The sequence below is a fragment of the Pseudochaenichthys georgianus genome, chromosome 10 (assembly GCF_902827115.2).
Source record: "Pseudochaenichthys georgianus chromosome 10, fPseGeo1.2, whole genome shotgun sequence".
NCBI classification, from domain to species: Eukaryota; Metazoa; Chordata; class Actinopteri; order Perciformes; family Channichthyidae; genus Pseudochaenichthys; species Pseudochaenichthys georgianus.
In genome coordinates, this window is record NC_047512.1 from 29,977,967 (window position 1) to 30,001,967 (window position 24,001).

At 43.6% G+C, this 24,001-nt stretch overlaps 1 protein-coding gene across 1 annotated transcript in view; it reads left to right on the forward strand.

Annotated features, from left to right (window-relative positions):
• Positions 1-24,001, forward strand: part of tenm2a (teneurin transmembrane protein 2a) — a 177,907-nt gene that overhangs the window by 139,608 nt on the left and 14,298 nt on the right. The window contains 15 exon segments of the mRNA XM_071204656.1: positions 426-548; positions 2,360-2,460; positions 2,462-2,587; positions 3,211-3,406; positions 5,280-5,381; positions 5,834-6,028; positions 7,441-7,641; positions 9,436-9,621; positions 10,506-10,532; positions 16,273-16,419; positions 17,348-17,558; positions 18,288-18,407; positions 19,750-20,011; positions 20,284-20,551; positions 22,869-23,012. Coding sequence (XP_071060757.1) covers positions 426-548; positions 2,360-2,460; positions 2,462-2,587; positions 3,211-3,406; positions 5,280-5,381; positions 5,834-6,028; positions 7,441-7,641; positions 9,436-9,621; positions 10,506-10,532; positions 16,273-16,419; positions 17,348-17,558; positions 18,288-18,407; positions 19,750-20,011; positions 20,284-20,551; positions 22,869-23,012 — 2,409 coding nt within the window.

The following is a 24,001-nucleotide window of genomic DNA, read 5'->3' on the forward strand; positions in this document are numbered from 1 at the left end:
ACAAAAGAAAGAGGAGAAGGGAAAAGGAGAGTCAGAGAGCCATCTCTTCAGAGAGCAATCTGTCACTTGCTCTCTGCGAGGCGGCATACATAAAAGCAAGGAGAGGCTGTCAGGTTGAAAGAAGATTTGTGAGTGGTTGAGCTAAAGGAAATCCCTATGGTTTTTAATTGTGAGTTTTGTAAGACTCCATTTGTGTGCTGTAGGTTACCTGCCAAAGTGTCATTTAATTGATTCGCATTAACAGAGAATCAAAGTGGCGTTCTGTAAAAGCTGCCATTTAAATGACTTAATGGTTCACCCTCTTGTATTTATTTGGCTTGATGAGCCTTCAAGTGAGGCTTTTTATTGTGCCAGGCTCGTAGACAATCCATCGTTAAGTCGTATGTCCTCACAGTCTCCTCTTCTCTCCATGCCTTTGTGTGCAGCCATCAACGTGCTGGGTCTGACATGGCAGCTGAAGCCCTCCGACGGCCCTGTGTTAAACAACGGACTGGGAGCTGGCCTGCCTGTCAACAGCGATGTGGCCACGCTGCCCTCTGGAGGCAGAGGTATGAACTGCAGCACACACACAGACACACCCCACACAAGAATCAACACGCTGTCGAGTTGGCAAAACTCTGGACGACATTACTGCCTCGATTGGAAATAGGTGGTGATATGTTTTCAAAAAACCTTAAAGGTCCCCTATTATACTGTTTTTCATCAATATATTATATGTCTCACAAAACATGTCTCTGAAGTGTTTGGTCCAAACACCAAACAGGTCATTGTAGCATCCCATAGTTGCCTCTGTTTCAGCCCTGTTTCAAAAGTGCTGATTCTCTGTCTGTTACTTTAGATGAAAATAAAGAGCCCCTCCCCACGCCCCTCTGAGAGATATTTGGTTAAAAAGAACACAATGGTGCTCTAGGAGGAGATTCGGGTGATAGAATACATGAAAAGTGGATTTTGCATAATAGGTGACCTTTAAGGAAAGACCAAAACGGAGGGATGAACTACTTAAAAATGATAAAGCTTTTTATTGTGTGCCATAAATAAAAAAAAACTATGAAAACACACTCTTTTATTACAATAAACATTTAGTGTTTGACTCCATTGCACATACAGAATTCTACTGATGTTAATACTCACTTATTACACAGCTTAGTTGTATACTATTCTGATTGGTCAATTCAGAACATGTGACATGTTGTTAATACCGTAGTACAGGCCGCTGTCAAGGACTATAATGACCGTTGCTAAGGAAGATCAAGAAAGAGATGGGAAAAGAGGTTAAAAGACGGAGCGCGTTGGACGTCAGATAAATGAACAGAAGAAGGCAGACAGGAAGTAATTCCAAATGTGTATTAATCCACCACTGAAAATAGTCCCCAAGAAATGCAGTAAATACTCACTAACATACCAAATGCGTATTAACCCGCCAACGAAAATCGTCCCCAAGAAATGCAGTACACACTCTTCTTTGTATTTTTGTTCAATTTTTAAAGATTCATGCCCTCACAAATTGGCTCAGGGCTGAGGGCCGCAGACACTGTAGTAGAAAGAACTGAAAGACAGACTCACATATTCTTTTTAAAGCAAAAGAAAAAATAGAAATCAGCGCTCACCAACTAAAGGATTTTCATAATTCAAGACGCGGTACTATCTGTGCTATCAGTGTGTTTCTGGTTAACCAGAGTTGCATTGAGCTATAGGTTTATCGTCTCTGTCAGAAGCGAGGTAAAACACCAACTGCACACCCCCCCGCCCTTCTCTCTTTAAAGCCCCCATGCGGTTTTCCATCTATTCTTCTTTCACTAGCTCGATCTCGCTCTGTAACACACATACACACAGACAGAGTGTGTACTATGTATGTGTGGGCTGGTGCTCTGTGTCTGTATTCTGTATTAATGAGAGGACTGTTGTGTTGTGTTCCCCAGCCGTCTCGGCCAGACTGCTGCTGTTGTTCTTCTCGTTGTTACTTTTATTTCCTCGCTATTCCGCACACACACACTCACACTCACACATACACTGTCTGGGCCTCAGCGCTCTGCTCTTAGACGACTGACCTGATTGCTGGATTGCTGTGTGTTTCTCTCCGCGGATGCTTGGAAAGCTATGCCCTGCAGTTCAATCGGCCCGCTCTCATTTTAGCCCAGAAAAACAAACGTTTGACACAAAGGCGGCGTTTTGCATCCGCGCCGCCACACATCACAACGCTCAGTTTACATAAACTTTGGGCGCACAGTTTTCAAAAGCTAATGGGGCTCGTCTTCTACCATTCGATGGCCATGCATTTTTATAACAGCTCATTTTCAGTTAAATGTGATGATTAACAATTGACTCTGACAATCGATGCCTATAATCACAGATCATGCAGTTTCTTTCCCCCTCGCTCCAGGTTCGTGGGCCGGCCGGAACAGCAGTATAGACATGGGCACCATCGAGGTCGGGAGGCGAGTGACCCAGGAAGTCCCACCAGGGCGTGTTTTGGAGGTCTCTGCTCCACCTCAGCCAACCCCAATTCCTCAAGTTCAACATCTCCCTCGGAAAGGATGCCCTCTTCGGAGTGTACATCCGCAAGGGCCTGCCTCCCTCACACGCACAGGTAAAAAAACGTCCACCAAAGCTTCGACACCTTCAGGGTTATCTAAAGCAATCAAAGAATTATAATTCTACTCATTAGGGAGCACATTATCCTCGTATTGATCACCCAAAACGGAGAATGCATTAGAAAAAAATACTTGCCTGTGTCTCATGGGACATGTTAAATTAATTTGTGATTCATTATAATAGTCATTTGAAAGAACTCATTTAGTTTAAGATTTACACTTAATTAGATTTTGCAGTAATGTAACTTTTACTGCCTCGTATTAATTAGAGACTACTCAATTAACACTAGATTTGATTTGTAGCTTGGGATAATTGCATCTGAATAAGCGTGTCACTGTCTGACCTGACTTAAACTGGGGAAGGCTGTGAAGTTGTGGCAGCAGTTTAAAAAAAAAATACTTTCAGTGAGAAAGACAGTCTCTCTGTGGCCTTCTTCATGCGTCCTGGGGACATTTCTAACCACATTTACTGCCCCCATCTTTTAATCTCCCTGCACATATAACAATTGGCCATTTTTCAAAGTCTGAAAAGTGCCACGGCAGCACTTCGTAGTTGAATCACAGGGTTCACAATGGTATTCTCACCTCCTCACGTTCTCTGTCTTTCTCTCTGCTGCAGTATGACTATATGGAGCGCCTGGACGGGAAGGAGAAGTGGAGCGTGGTGGAGTCTCCGCGGGAGAGGAGGAGCATCCAGACGGTGGTCCTCAACGAGGCGGTGTTTGTCCAGTACCTGGACACCGGCGCCTGGCACCTGGCCTTCTACAACGACGGCCGGGAGAGAGAGACGGTTTCCTTCAGCACAAACATCATGGGTGAGTTTGAAGTAGTGGGCGGAGGGAGAATAAGTGGGGAAGGAGGGTGAGGCAGGTTGGGAGCTGAAATGAGATTAAGCTGCAACATTTGGGAGATGGAAAGCGTAGAGAGAGATGAAGCTATTTGTTACAGTGACACTGATTTAAAAGCAGTCCAGCAGTTTAGCATTGCACTCCTGCAGTTACATTTCTTTGACTCACAATGCGCCATATCTTTTTAAGAGAAACCTGCTGCAGTATTGGCGTTGTGTTTGTTTTATTCCACACATTTTTGTCATCAAAACATAGTTGCTACAGTACCCACAATTGAACTCAACTGCTGCTAGTTTGATCATAGGCTATATATAATAATAATAACATTATATTTATAGTAGGTAAAATGTCAAATTGAGTATCCGATGCGTTTCAACAACAAAAGTATGTGGATGTTGTGTACTTGAGAAATGACCGGATATTTAGGTTAGCAAGAATTTTTTTTAATGAGAAACTTTCTGGAGGGTTGTGTTCGCAATTTGTATAACTTTGTGAAAACCAACAACCAATACTAATCCATACCTTTCAATTTGTAACCATCTTAACATGACCCTTAAAATACTCAAATTGAGAAAACCACCCTCAAAACCAAATCAACCCACATTTGATCTGGAACAATGGTTCCCCTTTAACAGGGATATGTACTTTGCACCTTCACAGGGGGCAAAAACACTCACAACAGCATGTGCACAGTGTTGCTACTAGCAACACAACTATAGCAACATTGTAAAGCAGGCAGGACCACTTAGTGAGTCTAAAGATTTGTTTTTGCCAAAATGTAGTAGCGCAAATTGACGGTATGCATTGAAAAACAAATGCTAATATAGCAGAGAGTGTAGAATGTGTTGTGGTGTTGTGCTTGTGTGAAACGGATAAGGATGTATCCAAATAAACCTGTAAATGGGATGTTTTTTAAGAGCTTGAAACATTGCCCCAAATAATTTCAATTGTGCTGGAGGCATGAGTGTGATACCGAGGGGGGGGGGGGGTGGATAGGAAGAGTCAAGCCCGAGTGAAAGAATCCTTCACTGTCAATATCTGGCGGTAGTGCTTTCAGCGGAAGAGGAGACAGGGAGAGGCGGCAAGGGCAGAATTAGAGTGAGTAGGGAGAGGGGGGAGCTGGAGGAGAGACATAATGGTGGGGGCAAAACCAGATAGGAGTGGAGTGGAGTGAAGGAGGAGCTGAAGAGGAGAGTGAGAGAGAGGGTGGCATTAGGGAAAGAGGGAGACGTGGGGATTTTTGGGGGAGGGGGGGGAAGGCTGAGTACAGAGAAAGAAGGAGGAAGTGTTGGAGAGGAAGGCAGTGCGGATAGGCTGAGTCATGCTTTGTGTAAGAGAAGCGGAACTAGAGCGAAGGAGGAAGGGATGAAAGTCCAAAATGCCTCCTTATCATTAGCATCGACCCTGTTTCTCCCTTCCAAACTGCTCTCTTCTGGGAAGTGAGTTGGGAGCCACTAAAGGTAGAAAGAGCACTGAAGTCATGTATGCACAGAGCCAGAAACACACTCAAATCTGCCGAACAACCACATCTGGATAAAGTATTAATGACCTTGGTGGGCCCGGAGAGTAAACAAACAAAAAGTGGCAGGGGTGAAGAAGAGTCTGTGTATTTTCTGATTCAGCATGGAGAGAAATAACGGATGGGTAATGACGTGTCTGATTCAAAATGCATACTCCTCACACTATGAAGGAATGCAAGGAATCTGTGTGACTCCATTTGCAGTGTCTTAAAGAATGAATGGTGCCAATGATCAAATCAAATGCTTTGATACTTGCCATCAGACTCCTCTCTTACCCTTTCCCTCTTTTCCCTCTCCATCTCATTTTGTCTCCTTCACAGATTCAGTGCAAGAGTGCCCGCGCAATTGCCATGGTAACGGAGAGTGTAATTCTGGCGTGTGCCACTGCTTCCCAGGATTCCACGGGATGGACTGCTCCAAAGGTATTAGCTTCTCGCAAATGTGTTTCTTCCGTCATAAAAAAAGGATATACAGTATGCTGTTTTCCTCACCGTCTAATTAGACAAACAGGCACATGTAGGCTCTACGCAGCCAGCAGAGAGGATTAGGAGCGGTAAGATTGCGCGTGGCCTTTGGTGGAGCCCAGACAAGATGACTGATGATGAATGGCAGCTCCCCCCCCTTAGCTAACGTCTCACTGGCTCGTCGCTCACCTGGGATAGACAGCTTTGATGAATAGTTTAGTTACCTCTGCCTGTAATTACTCTTCATGTCATCGCCACTGTGAGGCCCTTTAACCACTCTATTCACCCTCCTGCACTGGGAAATGTTGGTGGGGTTATACGGGGATGGGTGTGTGTAAGACATTCTCTTAAAAGTCTTCTAATTTTTTATTTTTCTGTCTCTCCCACTTCCACATTCTCCGTTTCTCCAGCGGCGTGCCCGGTACTATGCAGCGGCAACGGTCAATACGACAAGGGCTCCTGTGTGTGTTACAGCGGCTGGAAGGGCCCCGAGTGTGACGTCCCCTTCACGCAGTGCATCGATCCCCTCTGCAGCAGCCACGGCTCCTGCACCGACGGCAACTGTGTGTGTTCCATCGGCTACAAAGGACAGAGCTGTTCCCAGGGTGAGAGTTAATAGATTTGGTGTTCCTCAGGGATGTATGTTTGTACCTCAGTTTTTTCATGAAACATGGATGTTGGGAGCATCACAACAAACACACTTCACACATCCTTCTTACTCCAGTTAGACAGCTCATCATAGCATAATCTCTAATCTGACTGAGTGTGCTTTCTCTCCATATACAGTATACAGATGAAGTATGACAACAGCCAAACACATCAGAGATATTATTTAGGGATGAAATTGCTTCTATTGATCCTAGTTAAGAAGGATCAGGCCGCCACATTCTGGGTCGTAAGAAAGATAGAAAGCGTGAGAGAGTAAAGGAGAGGGGTGAGAGACGGAAGGGGAGTCGGGGCAGCAGTGAGAGGTGAATATGTATGAAGAAAGAGAGAGAATTGGAAAGGAGGGAGAATATAGAGCACAGTGTGCCGAGGGTGAGGATCAGGAGAGGGAAATAAAAGACAAAGGGAAGAAAGTGACAAATAGAAAAAAGTCCAGACGCAGGGGCCGGAGAACAAGGTCAGCATTTTCTCCTGCGTTTCTTTTTTTTCTCTCCCTCTCCCTCCCATCAAATCTTTTCTCCCCTGGTCTCAAATCTGATATTCATCACAGCCGAGTCCCTCAAACAATTTACCTGGAGTGCCAGCGACATGAAAATCGATAACTGTGATCTGCCGTTTCTGCCAGGCAAACAGAAACAGAGGGCCGAGGTTATGTGTGAGCGCGTGATGTTATGCGTGTGTGTGTGCATAGGGCTTAATCATGCCTGAGGAGGAGGAGGAGGAGGGGTGAGAGAGGTGTCAGACAAAGAGGATGAGGAGAGAGAAAGAGGGAGAGAAAAGTGGGAGCGACCGGGACGGAGAGGGATGGGTGGGCTCTTTGCCGGGAGGAGGTAATTTGTCAAATTGGTTTTCACTCACTGCTCGGACTCAGAGCTACCTGGCAGACTGACGGTGTCAGATTCTCCCCTATGTATTAGCGCATTCACGCATACACACTAATGCACACGCACGCTCATACACGCATACACACTAATGCACACGCACGCTCATACACGCATACACACTAATGCACACGCACGCTCATACACGCATGCGAGCGCTCACACCGAATAATGTGTCGGCGAGCCTCGCTGCACTTTCAGAGTGGAACACATTTGCTGACATGCCCCAATTATAGCCTCAGCTATTCATTATTGGTCACTTTAATTGGCTTAGCAATATATCTGATAGCGTTCTCTTTTGTTTTACTATCATTTTGTGTGCACAAAGACTGAAAGTATGTCCTTTGTCAAAAGTTAAAACATATTAAATGTCTGTCTCTGATGTGACTTGTCTAGACTGCGTTGCTTTTTGTTTATTTTGTTTTCCCCTGTTTGTTTTTTCACATGGGTGCATGTGTGGCGTGATGCAGTGGATTGCCTGGATCCCACATGTTCCAACAATGGCATCTGTGTGAATGGGGAGTGCCACTGTAAGCCGGGCTGGGGGGGGCTTCACTGCGAACTGCCCAGGGCCCAATGCCCAGACCAGTGCCACGGACACGGGGCCTTCATACCGGACACCGGGCTCTGCAGCTGTGACCCTAACTGGATGGGCCCCGACTGCTCTATGGGTAAGTAGGACTGCAGTAGAGCAGAGTAAACAAAGAAGAGTCTGGGCGTCACAGTTAAGCGAAAACTGATTCTGACTTCCCATTTTGCCAACATGTTGTGTGGTCCCCTAGGATACATGGCTAATTAGTTTAGCTTTTTACTCGAGGCCGATATGGTTTTTGTCTGGATGAAACGTACAAAACCACAAACAATACAACTTGCTCTGAAATGGGTTGGAGCAACTGTTGCATTATCTTAGCCAAATTGCTAACAGGAACAAAATGTGACTAGTGGAACTTTAGTGTCAATGCTAAGTGCAATCATCATCGTCGGGGCCAGTATGGTTATGACAGCTTTTTATGATTATCAGGGTAGCATTCAGAATGCATGATGGGCAATTCAAGCTACATAAAGCACATTCCATTGCAATGGGCGTCACATGAAAGTCACAACATTGTATAAAAGAATGTGAGTGCAAGAAAAAAAACTAGAACAAAGGGGGAAAAAACTAAAGAATAACCACCCACATACAACACCAACACACCCCCGCACCAAGCCGCCCCCCCCCCACCCCCCCACACACACACACACACACACACACACACACACAGAGCAGCTAATACAAATCCACAATGTTAATTGTACTTTAAACAACACAGCAGGTCATCAGGCTATACATTAGCTGGAGGTCTGATTGGACTGTAGTACAATATGCTCTCTGGAGCCAAACTATTATGAGATTTATAAATTATTATTTTTTATTATAACTTTGACATTGACTTTGAATTGCCCTGGGAGCAAATGAAGTGATGTTAGACTAATGGAGGTCATTTGAAAAAATCTCTGCACACCTGACTGTGACAATGAGAAGAACTCCCGCACACTGTCTTGCTTCCTGCTAAACTATTTGTTTGATTGCAATCGCTCTTCGACCTTCATCGAGTATACAAACAGTTCCATATTTTCTTTTTATATATAAATTGAGTTAATAAAGTCTGTGTCGGGGACAGGAGGAAGATGGAGCTCATCTGCAGTCACTTCCTGTGCATGAGGCTCATAATTCCCTAGAAAAACTAAAAAGACATTGCTTATAAAATGCCTTTTATAATGAAATATTCAACTTTTACGATTCTTTTTCTCAATAAAATAAAGCTGTTGAGCTGCTGTAAGACAGACAGCATCCCCCACCATGTCTTTGTCAGGATAACAAACACAGATGGAGTATTTTTTTACGAGAGAAATAAATGCTTAGCTTTAATAAAGACAACATTGTTCCTCGCAGCAGGATCTCTCAGCAAGTGTGCATCAAAACATCTGTACGTACTACATTTCCCCGCACATCGGGGGTCCTGAGCACATGGGCGGGGTTGTCTCACATCTATAAACATGCACCGTCGCTCCCTGCAACATCTACATCCCTCAAACTGTGACTGTAATGGAAAGAAACTAAATAAATGCGGTGTTCACAAAAATATTATCACTGATTTAAATTGAAGGTCTAGCATTGTATTTTTGTGGAGTGTACGTAGGTTTGATTGTTGTGGCTTGTTTTGCTGCTTTGGGCGCTTTTATGCACATATATTACCATCAATTAGCTATATATATATATAATCATAGAGTAATCTATACATTTCAACATACAATAACAACATGCAGAATGGTTTGAATGCATGGTGTTACTGCAGTGCTAAATAAGCTAACACGAAAAGTATTTATGTATTCATTTACATGAACTGGGCTCCTCTTCCCCAATCTCCTAATATCTAGACTCCCGGAACAATGTGTGTGACCCAGATCTTCCTCTCTTCCTTCAGAGGTGTGCTCAGTGGACTGTGGCACTCACGGAGTGTGTATGGGCGGAGCTTGTCGCTGTGAGGAGGGCTGGACGGGTGCGAGCTGCGACCAGCGTGTGTGCAACCCGGTCTGCATCAAACACGGAACCTGCAAGGACGGCAAGTGCCAGTGTCACCAGGGCTGGAACGGAGAGCACTGCACCATAGGTAAGCGTCCACATGTGTGTGTCAACTGGAGGTGTGTGTGTGGGCACAGAAAAGCCAGTCAGAACAAACTGGCAGCTCCTTTACACTTTGTTAAAAGAAATCTGGAAAAGTACAGGCAAAAGGGGACATTTTAAGAAAATGAGCGACATAGGAGGCGGGCGAACAGAGAGGAGAGGCGCACACACCATAAAAGTGGGGGTGGTAGGTTTACAAAATAGCAAGATGTAGGCGCTTATGGGTTGCCTCTCAACTGCACAACCCAGGAATGTCAGTTTATTTGGCATTTGTAACACCAAAGTAACTTGGATGAAAGATAAAACTCTTCACCTCACTGTGATCCAAAAATATCTCCAATGCATTTCGTGTGGGCGTGTGTGCGAGCGCACAGTGGTGCCAGTATGTGCGGGTGTCTTTAATGTCAGTCAATCACCTCGTCTCATTCTGACATCACTGTCACTTCGGATGGATGAGTGCCAGATTCCTTTGATTCTCCCACATTGCTTTGAGAGACAAAGTCTCCCTGTCACCACAAACACCGAGTGCAATGTGATACACACACAAACAAACACCGCACTGCAGCACATGTAAACGTGCACGCACGCCTCGCCAACACATATATACGCACAGGGGAATAGCAGCTTATGATCTCCCCGTTCCCCCATCAGAAAGTAGGGCAGCTTTGACTGCAGCATCAGCCCAAGATGAAAGAGTTGTCAGGCTCCAGCTTGGCGCAAAGTACACTTCACTTGCACCAGGCACTGTCGGTGTTAGCTTATCTCAGCTTGCCTGTTGTTCATTTCAGCTCTGCATGATGTTGCTTGCATTTATTGAAAAAGAAATACTCTCCCCATCTCTTACCTTGTGCATGTTTTCTCCCACTGCAGACCATGGGAGCATGGTAGACAAAGCAGGTACCGTATCTGACTCTGGTGTTTTGTTTCTTAGCCTGTGGTGGTAGAAGCTAGCTGCTGCATTTGTGGGTTTCGGCCTGGCTTGGCTCTGTAGACTCTGTGGTGATAACTGTCTGTAGATGAGGGGGCCAGCCTCAATGACGACTCCCCGCTGCAGCGCACCCCCCCTTACGGCAGTGCGCTGCAGCGGGGGCCAGCTGTCATCGAGCCTAGATGTGTTGTGGGGTACCGTAGAGCCTAGTGTGGTATCAGCAATATTGTGTGTGTGTGTGTGTGTGTGTGTGTGTGTGTGTGTGTGTGTGTGTGTGTGTGTGTGTGTGTGTGTGTGTGTGTGTGTGTGTGTGTGTGTGTGTGTGTGTGTGTGTGTGTGTGTGTGTGTGTGTGTGTGTGTGTGTGTGTGCGTGTGTGCGTGTGTGCGTGCGTGTGCGTGCGTGTGTGTGTGTGTGTGTGAGCTCTATATTTTCCAATGGTGAAACACAAACACATAACTCTGCTCGGGTATTCTAGTCACGTGTCGCGTAAAGACAGCTGCTTCACATGAGGGGGAAACGGTAAACGGCGTAAAGAACTTTTGAGGTAATTGGCAAATTTCATAGGCCACTGATGCAAGGCCTTAAAGTGCCAGTGAAGTGCATTTTTTTGCGCCAAAATGAAATGGCAGTTTCATTCCTTACATATCATTGTGCCTGTTCATGGCTAAAATAATTTTAATTATTGATTAATTCATTATGAAAAATTAAAAAAATATTTTTTAATAATAACGGCCGTCTGAGCCTACCGGAAGTTGCAGACGATAGCGGCGGTGACGTCACAAGATGGGCCCAGTTGTGATTGTAAACATGGCGGAGACTTTGGAAAGTGATACAAGTGTGAGAGAAATGATTGATTTTGACAGTTTTTCTCGATTTAATTCCATTTCCTGCCTTTCTACAAATATATTAGGGACTATAGTGTTAACAAATCCAAGAAAAATGTGTAATGTACATAATGAGTGTGCACACTTATCTAGTATCCTATCCATGTGAACCTGTTTTATTTGTGATGACCTCACACCCTCACCCGGGAAGATGTTTTTCTTTAAATTGAAGTTAAAGGCATCAATCTGGTGCACTTTGAGGGCAACATTAAGAGATTTATGGATACAGCTCTCAACACTCATATCAAACATATATTTCAATAATCAAAAAACATTGGAAGGATTTCTTAACCTATTTTATACAACTAACATAGATGGAAATATTTGTTTACATAGATGACCAAACCAACTGAGATAACTTAGGCTACAGTTTACAATCTAATCACTCAGAGTCCTTTACCTCCCTGAGCTGACGTTATCTCTCTCAGTCCAACAGGAGAGGACTCTCCCTCTTGAAACAGCTAATCTCCGTTAGCTCCGAGCTAGCACTAGATGCTAACAACAACCCTGTAACTCTCTCAGTCTCTCTTTCTCTCTCTCTCGAATCGACCAGTGGCCTTTATTTGTCATGAACAATCAACGAATCTACGAAACAATGACACCAGCCAGACTCACCTTCATCTTTTGGGAACAGAAACATCGCCACTTCGGCAGACTTGACATTACTACAGCCAGCGGCAATGCATCGCTTCCCGTGTGTTTTTCCTCCCTTTTTCTTCACTGTCGCCTCCATTGTCAGGTTTTCTCGATTGGCAATCACTTCCAGTCGACTCCGACACACTTTCCAGTAAAATACTCGCTCAAAAACTTTGATAAATTCGACTTTGAAACAGAGAAACAATACACTGTGATGAATGTAAACACTTCGGAGGCGACCATCTTGTGACGTCACGCAGTAGCTCGCAAGCCACGCCCACGAAGGCGGAGGTCAACTGCGGATTTCACGGCAGCAAATTCAAAACTCATCAAATTAGTTGCTATTCCAACATCTTTTGATATGGGTTTCAATGGACAATTTTGGTCATTACTATATGTATTAGCATAACAGATCATGCACAGGCGCACACTTCACGGGGTCTTTAATATGGTGTCAAAAAAGTGTGTGTTTACATCTGGGTATCTGTGGCAACATTCCCAGCAATGGTGGAGCGGTTTATACATTTATGTTCGGTGAGTATGTATGTGTTGTTTGATTGTGTGAGTGTGGCTCAGCGCGCTATTCTAGATTCTCTATCTTTTCGTTAAACTCATACCCTCCAATGTAAGGCCAGATATAGAAAACAGTTAAGTAAGATCGCATAAAGCTACACAGAATCATGGGTAAGGTTAAACATGAACCCAAACAGAGAAAGGTGCATGTCCAGGCTAAGTTGTCCCAAATGCACGGCAGGAATGCTTAATAGATAGCCTCGCCGGTGAACTTCTGTGGGGTTACACAGAGCGGCACAGATTGCCTGACAGTACAGGTCCCCCGAGCACCGTTGAGAGTGTCCTCTCACCCTCTACACTTAATGGAATAGCGCTCATTGTTTTATGAAGAGCCAGCCCAGAGAAAAGGTAAATCGCAGGGTTAAAGAGGGAGGGAGAGTAAAGAAGAACGCATGGAGCCAAAGGGAAGCAGAGGGGTACCGTAATCAATATCATTTCCAAGGTAGCTCATTAGGAACCGGAGGAGTGGATGAGTGGAGGTTTATCCCAGGAAGTGCGGCGTTATCTGGTCCATCTTTAGGCACCTGGATTTATGGCAGTGACCTTTACTTTATGACCTTTCGAGGAGACAGAGCTGGAAACATTGGAAAACATGTTGAAACTTTTAGCTCAAAGTCTTCTTTAATGCTATAAGTTCTCATTCTATCTCACTCCTCCCTCGCAGCGGTATCTTTCTTTATCCAGTCATACACCCTGACACACACCGCACCAGAGTGTGTGTGTGCTGACCCATAACCCAAGGCAATTTCGTCTCCTCTTTAAGGGGATTTTATCAGTCCAACTACATTAGTGAGGAGGGTGGAGTTAATAGTTTCTGAAATCCCACTTTATTCTAGTTAGCATGAGCGGGTATCGACTGGGCCCTGGCATTAAAGAGAGAGGAGTCTTGTGTCAGGCCTGCCCAGGCAAGCCGATCAATGGCCGCTATAGATTGTCCTGTCCGGGTGCTTCATAAGTATTTGGTTGCTTTAAATGGCAACTCCATTTAACAGGCAATCACTGCTAACTGCCTTTGTTCTCCGCGCTCAATACTTGGGGACAATCTATTCCAGCCTGACTGTTAATACAGCATTGTGAGCAGTCCTCTGATGCAGAAAATGGTCATAATTAAAGATAAAAAACCTTTGATTTGATTCGTCTTGTTGAGCTGAAAAACGTGGTTAAGCTTCTCTGCCCCCCCCCCCCTCCTCCCTTTTTCTTAGGAGTTCAAACAAGATGGCGTCTTTCTCAAAGTCCTCTGTTGATTTTCCCTCATCGCCTGGTGCTTGAGACGTATGATAAAATGCCAATCGGGGTGAAATGCCTGTTAATTTAGCCGCTGCCACGGTTTAGATTGCACTATTTGTATTCATAATGCATGGCTTTATTGATGCAGCGATTTGTTAGAGGGCAAAATCCTACAGAGCAACTTGAGTGAAAATATGTTCATTAATCTATTGAGCGGGACTCAATGAAAAGCATTTCATATTCATAATCTGGCTGGGCTATTTTGTCCTTCCTCACTCTGTGTCAGCACACTACTACTGAGTGGGAAATGTCAGGTAATATCTCTAGGGTGCGTCGTGCTGGGTGTGTGTGTGTCTGTGAGTGTGTGTGTTTGTGTTTTTTAGTAAGTGCCTTTGCGTGCATGCACGTATTGTTTTATCAGTCAACCCTGCCTTTGCCTCCATATCCCGTGGGTAGACTTAAGAGTGTCGCATCCTGCTCCTTCATTTATTGAGGAGGAAATCACTGTGACAAGTTTGTTAGAGGCTCTTTGTGCTGCTGGAGAAAACATTGTCATTGTGTGTCATTTTGCCTTTTTTCCGCCGACTCTCCCTGATTATAATGTGGCAAACACACAGACTTGGTGAATGCTAAAAGTTTTGAATTGAAAGCAAAATGGGAAAATTGTAAGGCCAGGGTTAAAGTTTTTTTTTAAAAAGACATCGATGTGCAACAGTGTCTCAGCGTGAATGCAAATTATAAAAAATAAAAATGTCAGTGAGCTTTTATAAACAAAAGTTCTTATCTCTTGGTATTTAGAGGATAAAAGGACCCAATTTCGTAGAATGATGGTCCTTCAGAAAAGTGCCTGTCTCTCTGTCTTTACATGTCTGAATGGACTCTAATAAGCTACAGAAGTCTGTACCCAGCATGCCTTTCAGCGGTTTAACGGTATAGGATGTCCTTCTCTATACGCTACACAGTGACTACTAATAAATGAGCTCGCACTACACTTCCTTAAGGCGTAAACAAAACACCCGCCAAGTGTGATGAACACCGTGAAAATTTAGATCAAGATTAGATATAGGAGTTGTCTTAAAGAAATATACACTCCCTACATAGAGTTACCTCAGAAGGTTAATACTACTGTCATATCTGTAAATTCAGTATTTAGCTGGATCCAGTAGCCAGTTAGCTTAGCTTAAAGACTGGAAACAAGTGTAAACAGCTAGCTTGGCCCTGTCTTAACTGTACAAAGGAGAACATGTGAACAGTAAGTTAGTGTTTGGGACATAGTCTTGACCGGGCACAAAAAGCTCTTAAAATCTCTGCTGGTTGCATTTGACAAATATAACAAGGTCACTGCTCCTAGCTAGGATGTAGTCCCTCACATTCTTACTCCCAGTAAAACCATACTTTGGTGTGTTTGTTAACACCTTTTTAGACAGCTAAGCAAAAGAAGATCTACACACTTCATTGGTGCTGTGGGGTGAATTGTGTGCCCTTTAGACAGAGCAAAGCTAGCTGCTTCTAGCCTTTATTCTAAGCTAAACTCACGTTACACTTTGCAAAAACGAATTAGCATATTCCTCAAAATGTCAAGCTATTCTTTGAAAAAGAAAAAATCACCATTTCAACCAACCAGGAGCTACCAGATAGTAATTTCTCAAGATGGCACTGTCTTCTATAATTGCACATTTCCCTATCCAGATGCCCTTAAAATGCCTGATCTTCCTCGCCTTAAAGTCGCTCTGGAGTTGTGGGTGGCCTTGCTATGCTAGTTACAGAACTTTCTTGGCTCCAGGGCCTCAGATTCTGGTAGAGCTTTTTGCATAATCTAATGTGAAGGTTTATTAGTTCATAGACTGCCACGGCACAGACACACACGCACACACACACACACACACACTATCAAACATAATCCCATTCTCTCATGAGAAAGCATTACTCTCAAGCCATCAGAATCCCATTACCTACACTGCATCATAAGTAAGAGAGAGAGTGTGACGATAGTGTGGGGCTCCATCAAGTAAGTGAATCAAGAGTTCTTTCCACACACACACACACACACACACACACACACACACACATTAGCTGCCATCCCAAAGGGCGCAGAGACATGCGGATGGGATGTGCATGAAAATCGAACGTGCTGAATTGAATAGACTTTTTGAACAATCGATATTTACAATATGCTACCACGTGCTTATTGAATTGAGTGAGACTCATTGGTCTATCATAACCACATGAGAGCGCCTGTGTGTGTACGAACGTGTGCTCGCCTGTGCATCATCAGTGATAAAACAAACAAGCATCACCCTGCTTCTTACCCACCACCCCTCCCTCCCTCCCCCCTTCTCCTCCCTTCTTACCTCCCTCCCCCTCTATCCGCCTGTCCTCTCCTCGCAGACGGCTGTCCTAACTTGTGTAACGGGAACGGCCAGTGCACCATGGGACAGCAGAGTTGGCACTGTGAATGCCAGACAGGCTGGAGGGGCCCAGGATGCAGTGTTGCCATGGAGACCTCCTGCGCCGACAACAAGGACAACGAAGGAGGTGAATATGGGGGGAGCAGGAGAACATTTATCAATGTAGATGTCTTTAGTGTGAGTTGCCAACTGTTGGCAATATCAGCCTTGAGATGGCTGCCTTCCCTCAAATATAATGCAACTAGATTAAAAGGGCCAAATAAATAACTTCAAGAACAGCTATGTCTTTTTCCAGAAATTCTGACCGTGTTGCTCCACATAATCCAGATGTTGTGAGCGGTTTCATGTAGGAACTATTGTATGCCTCTAGCGTCCACACCACCAACTCAATATCTGAGGAAAGCCTTGAGAAAATGTCTTCAAACATGCCACAAACGTACAATTAAACTGATGGATGACCTGATACGACTTTGTTTTTCAAAGGTCACTGTGACCTCACAAAACACATTTTTGTCCATAACTCAGTAATTAATATGTTTTTTATTCCAATTTCTCTCAAATGTCTTATAGGATCAATTGAAAAGGATGATGTTTTGCCCAGACTCGGCAGTAACTCATATCATTGTGTACAAGGCAGCATAAATATACTCATGGACTTGTGCTTACTCGTATGCAGGTGTACTTTAGGAGAAAGAAAATAGTTCCTACATAAAACCGCTTAGAACAAGCTTTTATCTAGAGTAACACATGTATCTTTCCGAACTTGGAGCACAACAAGCGAAACGCCATGTTGTTTTAAGGTAGCTACAGTACAGGTGGGAGGAACTGCCCTTTATCTCTTGCTAGTGAAAGAAATAAACAAGTTAGACAAGAAAAGTAAATTAAGATAGAGAGCTAATGAGAAGAGCTCTCACTATGAATGCCAATAACAATCTTTCCTTTACGAAAGAATCAAAGATTATCAAAATATTAAATCAGGAATGTAAAAAGTTGGCTGTAGCTTTTTTTGCATTCCTTGCTATTCACACACCACAACCTCGTTACTGCTCTCCCAGATGGACTCACAGACTGCATGGACCCAGACTGCTGCATCCAGAGTCCCTGCCAGAACAGCCCGCTGTGCCGCGGCTCCCGGGACCCCCTCCTGGTCATCCAGCAGAACCCCCTGTCCCAGCCACGCGTCCGCTCCTTCTACGACCGCGTCAAGATGCTCGTGGGACGGGACAGCACCCATATCCTCCCTGGGGAAAACCCTTTCAACTCGAGGTATGGCAAGAAAACCACATTAGGATTCATGGTGCTATATTTAGAATAGAACGGTGGACATATGTGTGATGTACGCACTAGGAAAATGTATGTATGTCATGCTCATGCTGGCCAATCATGTTAAAGGGGTCTATGCCTGTGAGATTGCATGTTTGAGAATATTGTTTGATGCTCTGCGAAGGTCTGACATTTATACGAGTAAATGCATGCGGTGAAAAATAGCACAACTTTAGATCCAATGACGTAAATATCAAATAGACTTTAGAATGGTTCACAGAGCCCGCCAAGGTCCTATCAAATCCCAGAGCCAAAGCAGGGCCGAGGCAAGATCTCCCCGCAAGATTTAGCAGAGCTGTGAAGCGCTGTCCATGGGGCTGATTCTTGTCTGCACACATTTGCACACGCCTACATCAGATGTTTCAAAGGAAAGCTCATCAAAGTGAAGTTATATGTTATTCTATATGTGGCAGTTCTCCAAGGCACACAGTCACATGCAAACATACACACACATCCCACATTGCCATGTTTTGTATACATGATTGACAAGAGCTAATCTAGATGGCGGAGTTTGCTGATTGTTTCTAATTAATGAGGGGTGGAAGACCGGAGCAATGAATGGGCAAATTGGATGATTGAAAGATGGTGGGATTAATCAAACCAGATGATGGATGGTTAGGAAGATTGGGCTGACTATCGCTCTCTCACTCTGTCTCTTCTGTCTCCTTCCAGTTTGGCATCTCTGATCCGGGGTCAGGTGTTGACTACAGATGGAACCCCTCTGGTGGGGGTGAACGTGTCTTTTGTCAACTATCCCCACTACGGATACACGCTGACACGGCAGGATGGAATGTATGTACAACAGCTACCCAGCGCTCCTTGCTGAATCTACCTCACCACATAGGTGTTATTATTAGATTAGATTTGATTAGATTAGAAAACAATAATAAGCCCTTGAGGAATCTTGGCTGTTACAGCAATAGATAATTAGATACAGCAAAGAAAGGGGATTTTGAGTAAGAGAAGAGGAAATGTATTTACAAGAACAACACAACTGGGAGTCAAAACTCAATATCCTAAGTGAAAATATATTAATAAGAATCATAACGGAAAGGAAAATTGAATGAAAACAATGGGTAAAATGTTCAAGAAATATAAAAAACACTATAAATAATAATACAATAATTGCTGGAAAAAAAACGTTATTATTTATAATTAATAAGGCATTATCATGTTTTATAATAGCAGAAGTTTCACTTGAAATAAACATGTTTTAATATGTGAAAGTGAATGACAGGCCGTCAAAGAAACTTTTAAAGCAAAACTGAAAAGCAACCTTGAAATTGGATTTTTAAGTTCTGCAGCTCTTTGCTTTAATATCCACCTTCTGACCACATTTGGGTATCTCACCTGACATGTTTCTCCCTTTCTCCTGCAGGAGCTCCAGTTTTATGCTGCTTCAATTTAACTTTTCTGTCCAATATTCCCCTACAAGTTTTATTGAATTTAAAGTCTGGCTGGCACCCGTAACACGTTATTAGAAAATGTGTTTCTTTGGTGCTTTAAGCTGACCCCTATTCATTAAATGTACAATTTCTGTGTTTCCTGTCTCAGGTCTCCTCCTCTTACCTACGCTTTCCTTGCAGCATTTTCTTCCACTTAGGCCGAGCTGCCGCTGAAACATCTGAACTTTTGTAACATTTAATTACATTTGCATTTCAGGGGCAGTTACTAACCAGTTTCAGAGACTTATGACTTGAATGCACATGTTCTCATGTCCCTGTCTGACCTTGTCTAGTTCTGATGAGTGTTATTTCCTTGCAGTGGTTGGAGGCAGCAGCGAGTCCACACACTTAAAAAGCTCTGGCCATTTACAACCTTTTTGTTCCTATTCTAACCATTACCCTGCAGCTGTTAATCATCATTCGGAGACAACAAGTTAAAGAGCATCTAATACAATCTGTTACAATGAGACCAGTGTTCTTGAGTGCTATTTACATTTCAGACCTTTAACTGTTGTCTAGACTGTCTTTCTATATGTGTAGCTAAAGGTTTTTGTACAATTCTTTCGTTTTATTGTTAAATTAAAGCAGTGGAGTTTAGCCATTACTAGAAACACTGACAGTCCAATGTTCGTCCACCACAACACGTCCCCATCTGTACCTCATTCCCATCCTCTTTTAAACCTCTCCAGGTTTGACCTGATAGCTAACGGTGGTGCGTCACTGACTCTGCGGTTCGAGCGCGCCCCCTTCCTGAGCCAGGAGCGCACCGTGTGGCTGCCCTGGAGCCAGTTTTATGCTATGGACACTCTGGTGCTTAAGACAGAAGAGAACACGATCCCGGGCTGTGACCTGAGCGGCTTCGTCAGGCCTGACCCTCTTGTGATTGCATCCCCTCTCTCCTCCTTCTTCAGCTCCAAGCCAGGGGAGAAACCCATCATACCGGAGACACAGGTGCAGTACCACTGACCTCTGGCAGCCGGCTAATCTCCCTTCTGGTTCCCTCACCCTCTTCCCACTCTCCTTTCTATCTCCTCTCTTTCACTCCCATAGCTTCCCCCCCCCCCCCCATTTATTCCCCTATTTCTCTTTTTCTTTATTTCTTCCATTGTTTTTTCCCCTTTTTTGTCCTTCAGCCGTCAGTGGAAGCGTGACCCCCATTACTCCCTCTCTCTCTAATCCCGCCTAATCCCCCTCCCCTGTCATCTTCTCTCTTTGTCTTCCAGGTGCTGCATGAGCTGATCGAGGTGCCCGGCTCGAGTCTAAAGCTGTGCTACCTAAGCTCCAGGACTCAGGGTTACCGCTCCCTGCTCAAGGTGACCATGACCCCAGCGGTGGTGTCCATGGGCCTGCTGAAGGTTCACCTCATGGTAGCAGTGGAGGGCCATCTTTTCCAGAAGTGGTTCCATGCCTCGCCCAATTTGGCCTACACCTACATTTGGGATAAGACCGACGCATATGGGCAGAGGGTCTACGGGCTATCTCAAGCTGTTGGTGAGTGGAAGTAACAAATGGGCTCTGTCAACAGATATACAAAAGGTCCCACCACCCACTTTAAAGCTGTTTAGACACTTTGTTTCTCTTCGTACATGTTACAAATAACTTTTGTGTCCTTATGGTCAGTTTTGTTTCATTTTGTAGTTTCTTTAAGCCCCTTTGTTTATGTTTTAGCTTTGTAATCAACTTTTGTCCCTATGAAAATTGTTTGGATCTCATTTTACTTTATCTGTGTTAATTTTTTATTCAAATTTAATTATTTTCTTTGTCTTTTTGTAGTTTTTTGTCTGTAGTTGTTATACCCCTTTTTGTTAAGTCTCTTTGTGGTCATTTTGTGTCTCTTTGTAGTTGCTTTGGTTTCTTTGTAGTTGCTTTAAGTCTTTGAAACCCTTTTGTGTCTCTGAGATAATTGTAATGTTACTATTAGGTCATTTTGGTTCTATTGCTAGTTGATATGTATCTTTTTTTAAAGGGTTGGGCCTGACACTTTTTTTGCCTGTACATGATGCCGAGATCTGTTCAGTAATCCATCCGTGAGTTTTAAGGGGTGGACAGAAGAGAAGCAGTTATAAGGGTTTCCTTTTTTTTCTCCAGTTGACTAGAAACTTTACCAGTAAGCCAGCACTGGCTATGACAAAGGGAGAGAGAGGGCTAATTGGGGGGCCTGTAGGAGAGTTAATACGCCAGAAACCCAGCCTCCATCCATTAGGAAGTAGTCACAGTTAAGTGCCTTTTGTTTTTTCTCATACGTCTATTTTTCATTGAAGCCGCGATTGGTTCATTCAGCCAGCCGTAACTGTGGTGAAGGGTTATTAGCCATCAGGGTGAGTTAGCAGTTAGCTGCTGGAACATCTAGCATGGGTCCAGGGGAGCCTCAGTGCTATTACATTCTGCTGTCACAGTCGCTCACAGATGCTGTCAGCCAAACACCGCTGTCAGGCCACAGATGCAGTGGACATCTGGGACCTCAGTGTGGAGTCAAATCAACAGGGACACACTGTTTGTGAAATTACATTCACTCAAAGATCCCATACTTCTCTAGAGTAGCTGTACATTTGACGTTTCTCAAAGCTCTCGAATCAAATACAATGTCTACGATTAAGTTATGTCTTGCTAAGCTTGGATTCAGATGCAGGTATAATACATTATTGTTTGCAGTAAAGCTGAAAATGTGCTGGCAAGATAATTTCTCACTGTAACTCAGGTGGGAGTTGATGTGTTAACACACATTTCGTTTTAACAAGTTTAAACATAACAACGAACACATGCATGAACACATACAGTACAATACACGTACGTATGCGCAAAAAACTTGTCTTAACTTGTCATCATAACAAATGTTCCTTTTTTTGTACACTTAGCCAAATCAGCTGGGCTCGGTCATGTGCATCAGGGTTCACTTCTTGGCAAACATTTAAAGGCCCGCACGGCTAATCTGCCCAATTAACAAGGTTTTTAATTGAATTAGCAGCTTGTGAGAGTGTTAGTTAGGTGCGAGTGCAGGTTTCGGTACAGGTGCTAACTAGCTTCTCTGTGTATCACACGTCAACTCACAACTTAAGTTACCTTAGGAGGATATGCTCTGATCAAGTTTTGCACATCCTCGCTTCCCGTTTCATTTCAACACAGTCTCACGGCATTTCGTGTTATAGTCACAAAATTAAACTATTGATTCATGTTCACCAACACGATTTCGCCATTTTAAAAGCAATGTAAATAATAACAAATTAGAAGGAAAAACAGATTTAAAAAAAATACAGATTTCAGTATTCTGACACAGAACAATTTTATTGATTTGTGTTCACCAACACGATTTTCGCATTTTTTTCACACAGGACGATTTTAAAGCGATGTATTTCTATTGGTATATAAGTTTCGTGCCTGCACCAAATAATAACTAATTAGAAGGAAAAAAAGATGACAAAAAATACAGATTTCAGTATTCTGAGGCTCTGAGCCCCATTTATTTTCCTCGCGGACGGCAACAAAACTCAGACATTATACAATTTAAAATAAAAGGGATGGTTAGGCTTAGGGTAAGATATTGAGTAAGAACATGTTTTTATGAACCACACAGCTTCTGGTATTCCAAGACCCGACCGGACAAAAAGACGTGGTGCAGGCACGAAACATACTACCAATATAAATACATTGCTTTAAAATCGTCCTGTGAACACGAATCAATAGATTAAATTAATTAATTTTGAGTATAACACGAAATGGCGTGAGACTGGGTTGTTCATTTGTATGTATTCTCTGATACTCACCTCTTTTTTCATCTATTCCTCTCACCTGTATCCTTTCCTACATGTAGTGTCTGTGGGCTATGAATACGAGTCCTGTGCCAATCTCATCCTCTGGGAGAAGAGGACAGCCCTTCTGCAAGGCTACGAACTGGATCCCACCAGTCTGGGCGGCTGGTCACTCGACAAGCATCATATACTCAACACACGCAGTGGTACGTTCACACACACCCTATGTGTATATTCCCTCACTGATAAGCAAAGGACATATTTTTCCATGCTTTACTTCAAATGTATTTTTAGTCATTCCCCCGTGTAGAACATGTTTACAGTACTGTATATCTCACTAAACGTGCTATTGTCTTGGGGAGGAGGTAAGTCAGTTTGCTTCCTGTGGTTCACATGCAATTGCCAAGAGCCTCTTTTTACCTGTCGGTGTGGATTTTCACAGGAAATGCTTGAGTTGTCTCACCTAGTTTGAAACCCTCATCCAAGCCAGCCCAACTTAGTAAACATGAGCCCCGTCACCAACCAATTAGCAAAAGCTACTGAAACAAAGGCAGGGAGTAGGGAAGTGGAAGAGGGTGGGGGAGCAGAGATAATGTACGTTTTCCAGAAACTGATTTCTAGGCGAGGGGGAGTCATTCTTGTTGCATCATCTAACATACACTCTGCACAGTAATACTAAAAAGCAGGCCAATATCTATGGGCTGATGCACCAATGTTCACCTGCTGTGACAATCCATTCACTAATGGAATGGACACAACTGGAGAACCATTGGTGGTATTTTTAGAAGTGGGGGAAATTAAGCCAAGCCTTCCTCTTTACCTTATGCTAGCCAGCTCTACAGTAAAAGTATGTTTTTCCTGAAAAAGATGAATTGTACACCGTTTTACTTTGGAAAGGGCTAATGTTAAACCAAAAATATACAATATCAGCTGCTTGTGAGCCTCAAGAAAAAATATATATTTAGCTATAAAGAGCCTACAGCCACGCTAGCAACTATTCAAGCTGACATCATGCTAACATGCTAACATGCCAACAATAACAATGCATACTGGCTGATATTTGAAAAGTTTAATGTTTACCATCGTAGTTTAGCTTGCACTTGAGGAAAAGAATACAGAACATGGTAGGAATTTTATTAGTTTGGTATTTGACGAATACAAAGTTAGACCTAATGATAGCACTAGATGAAAAACT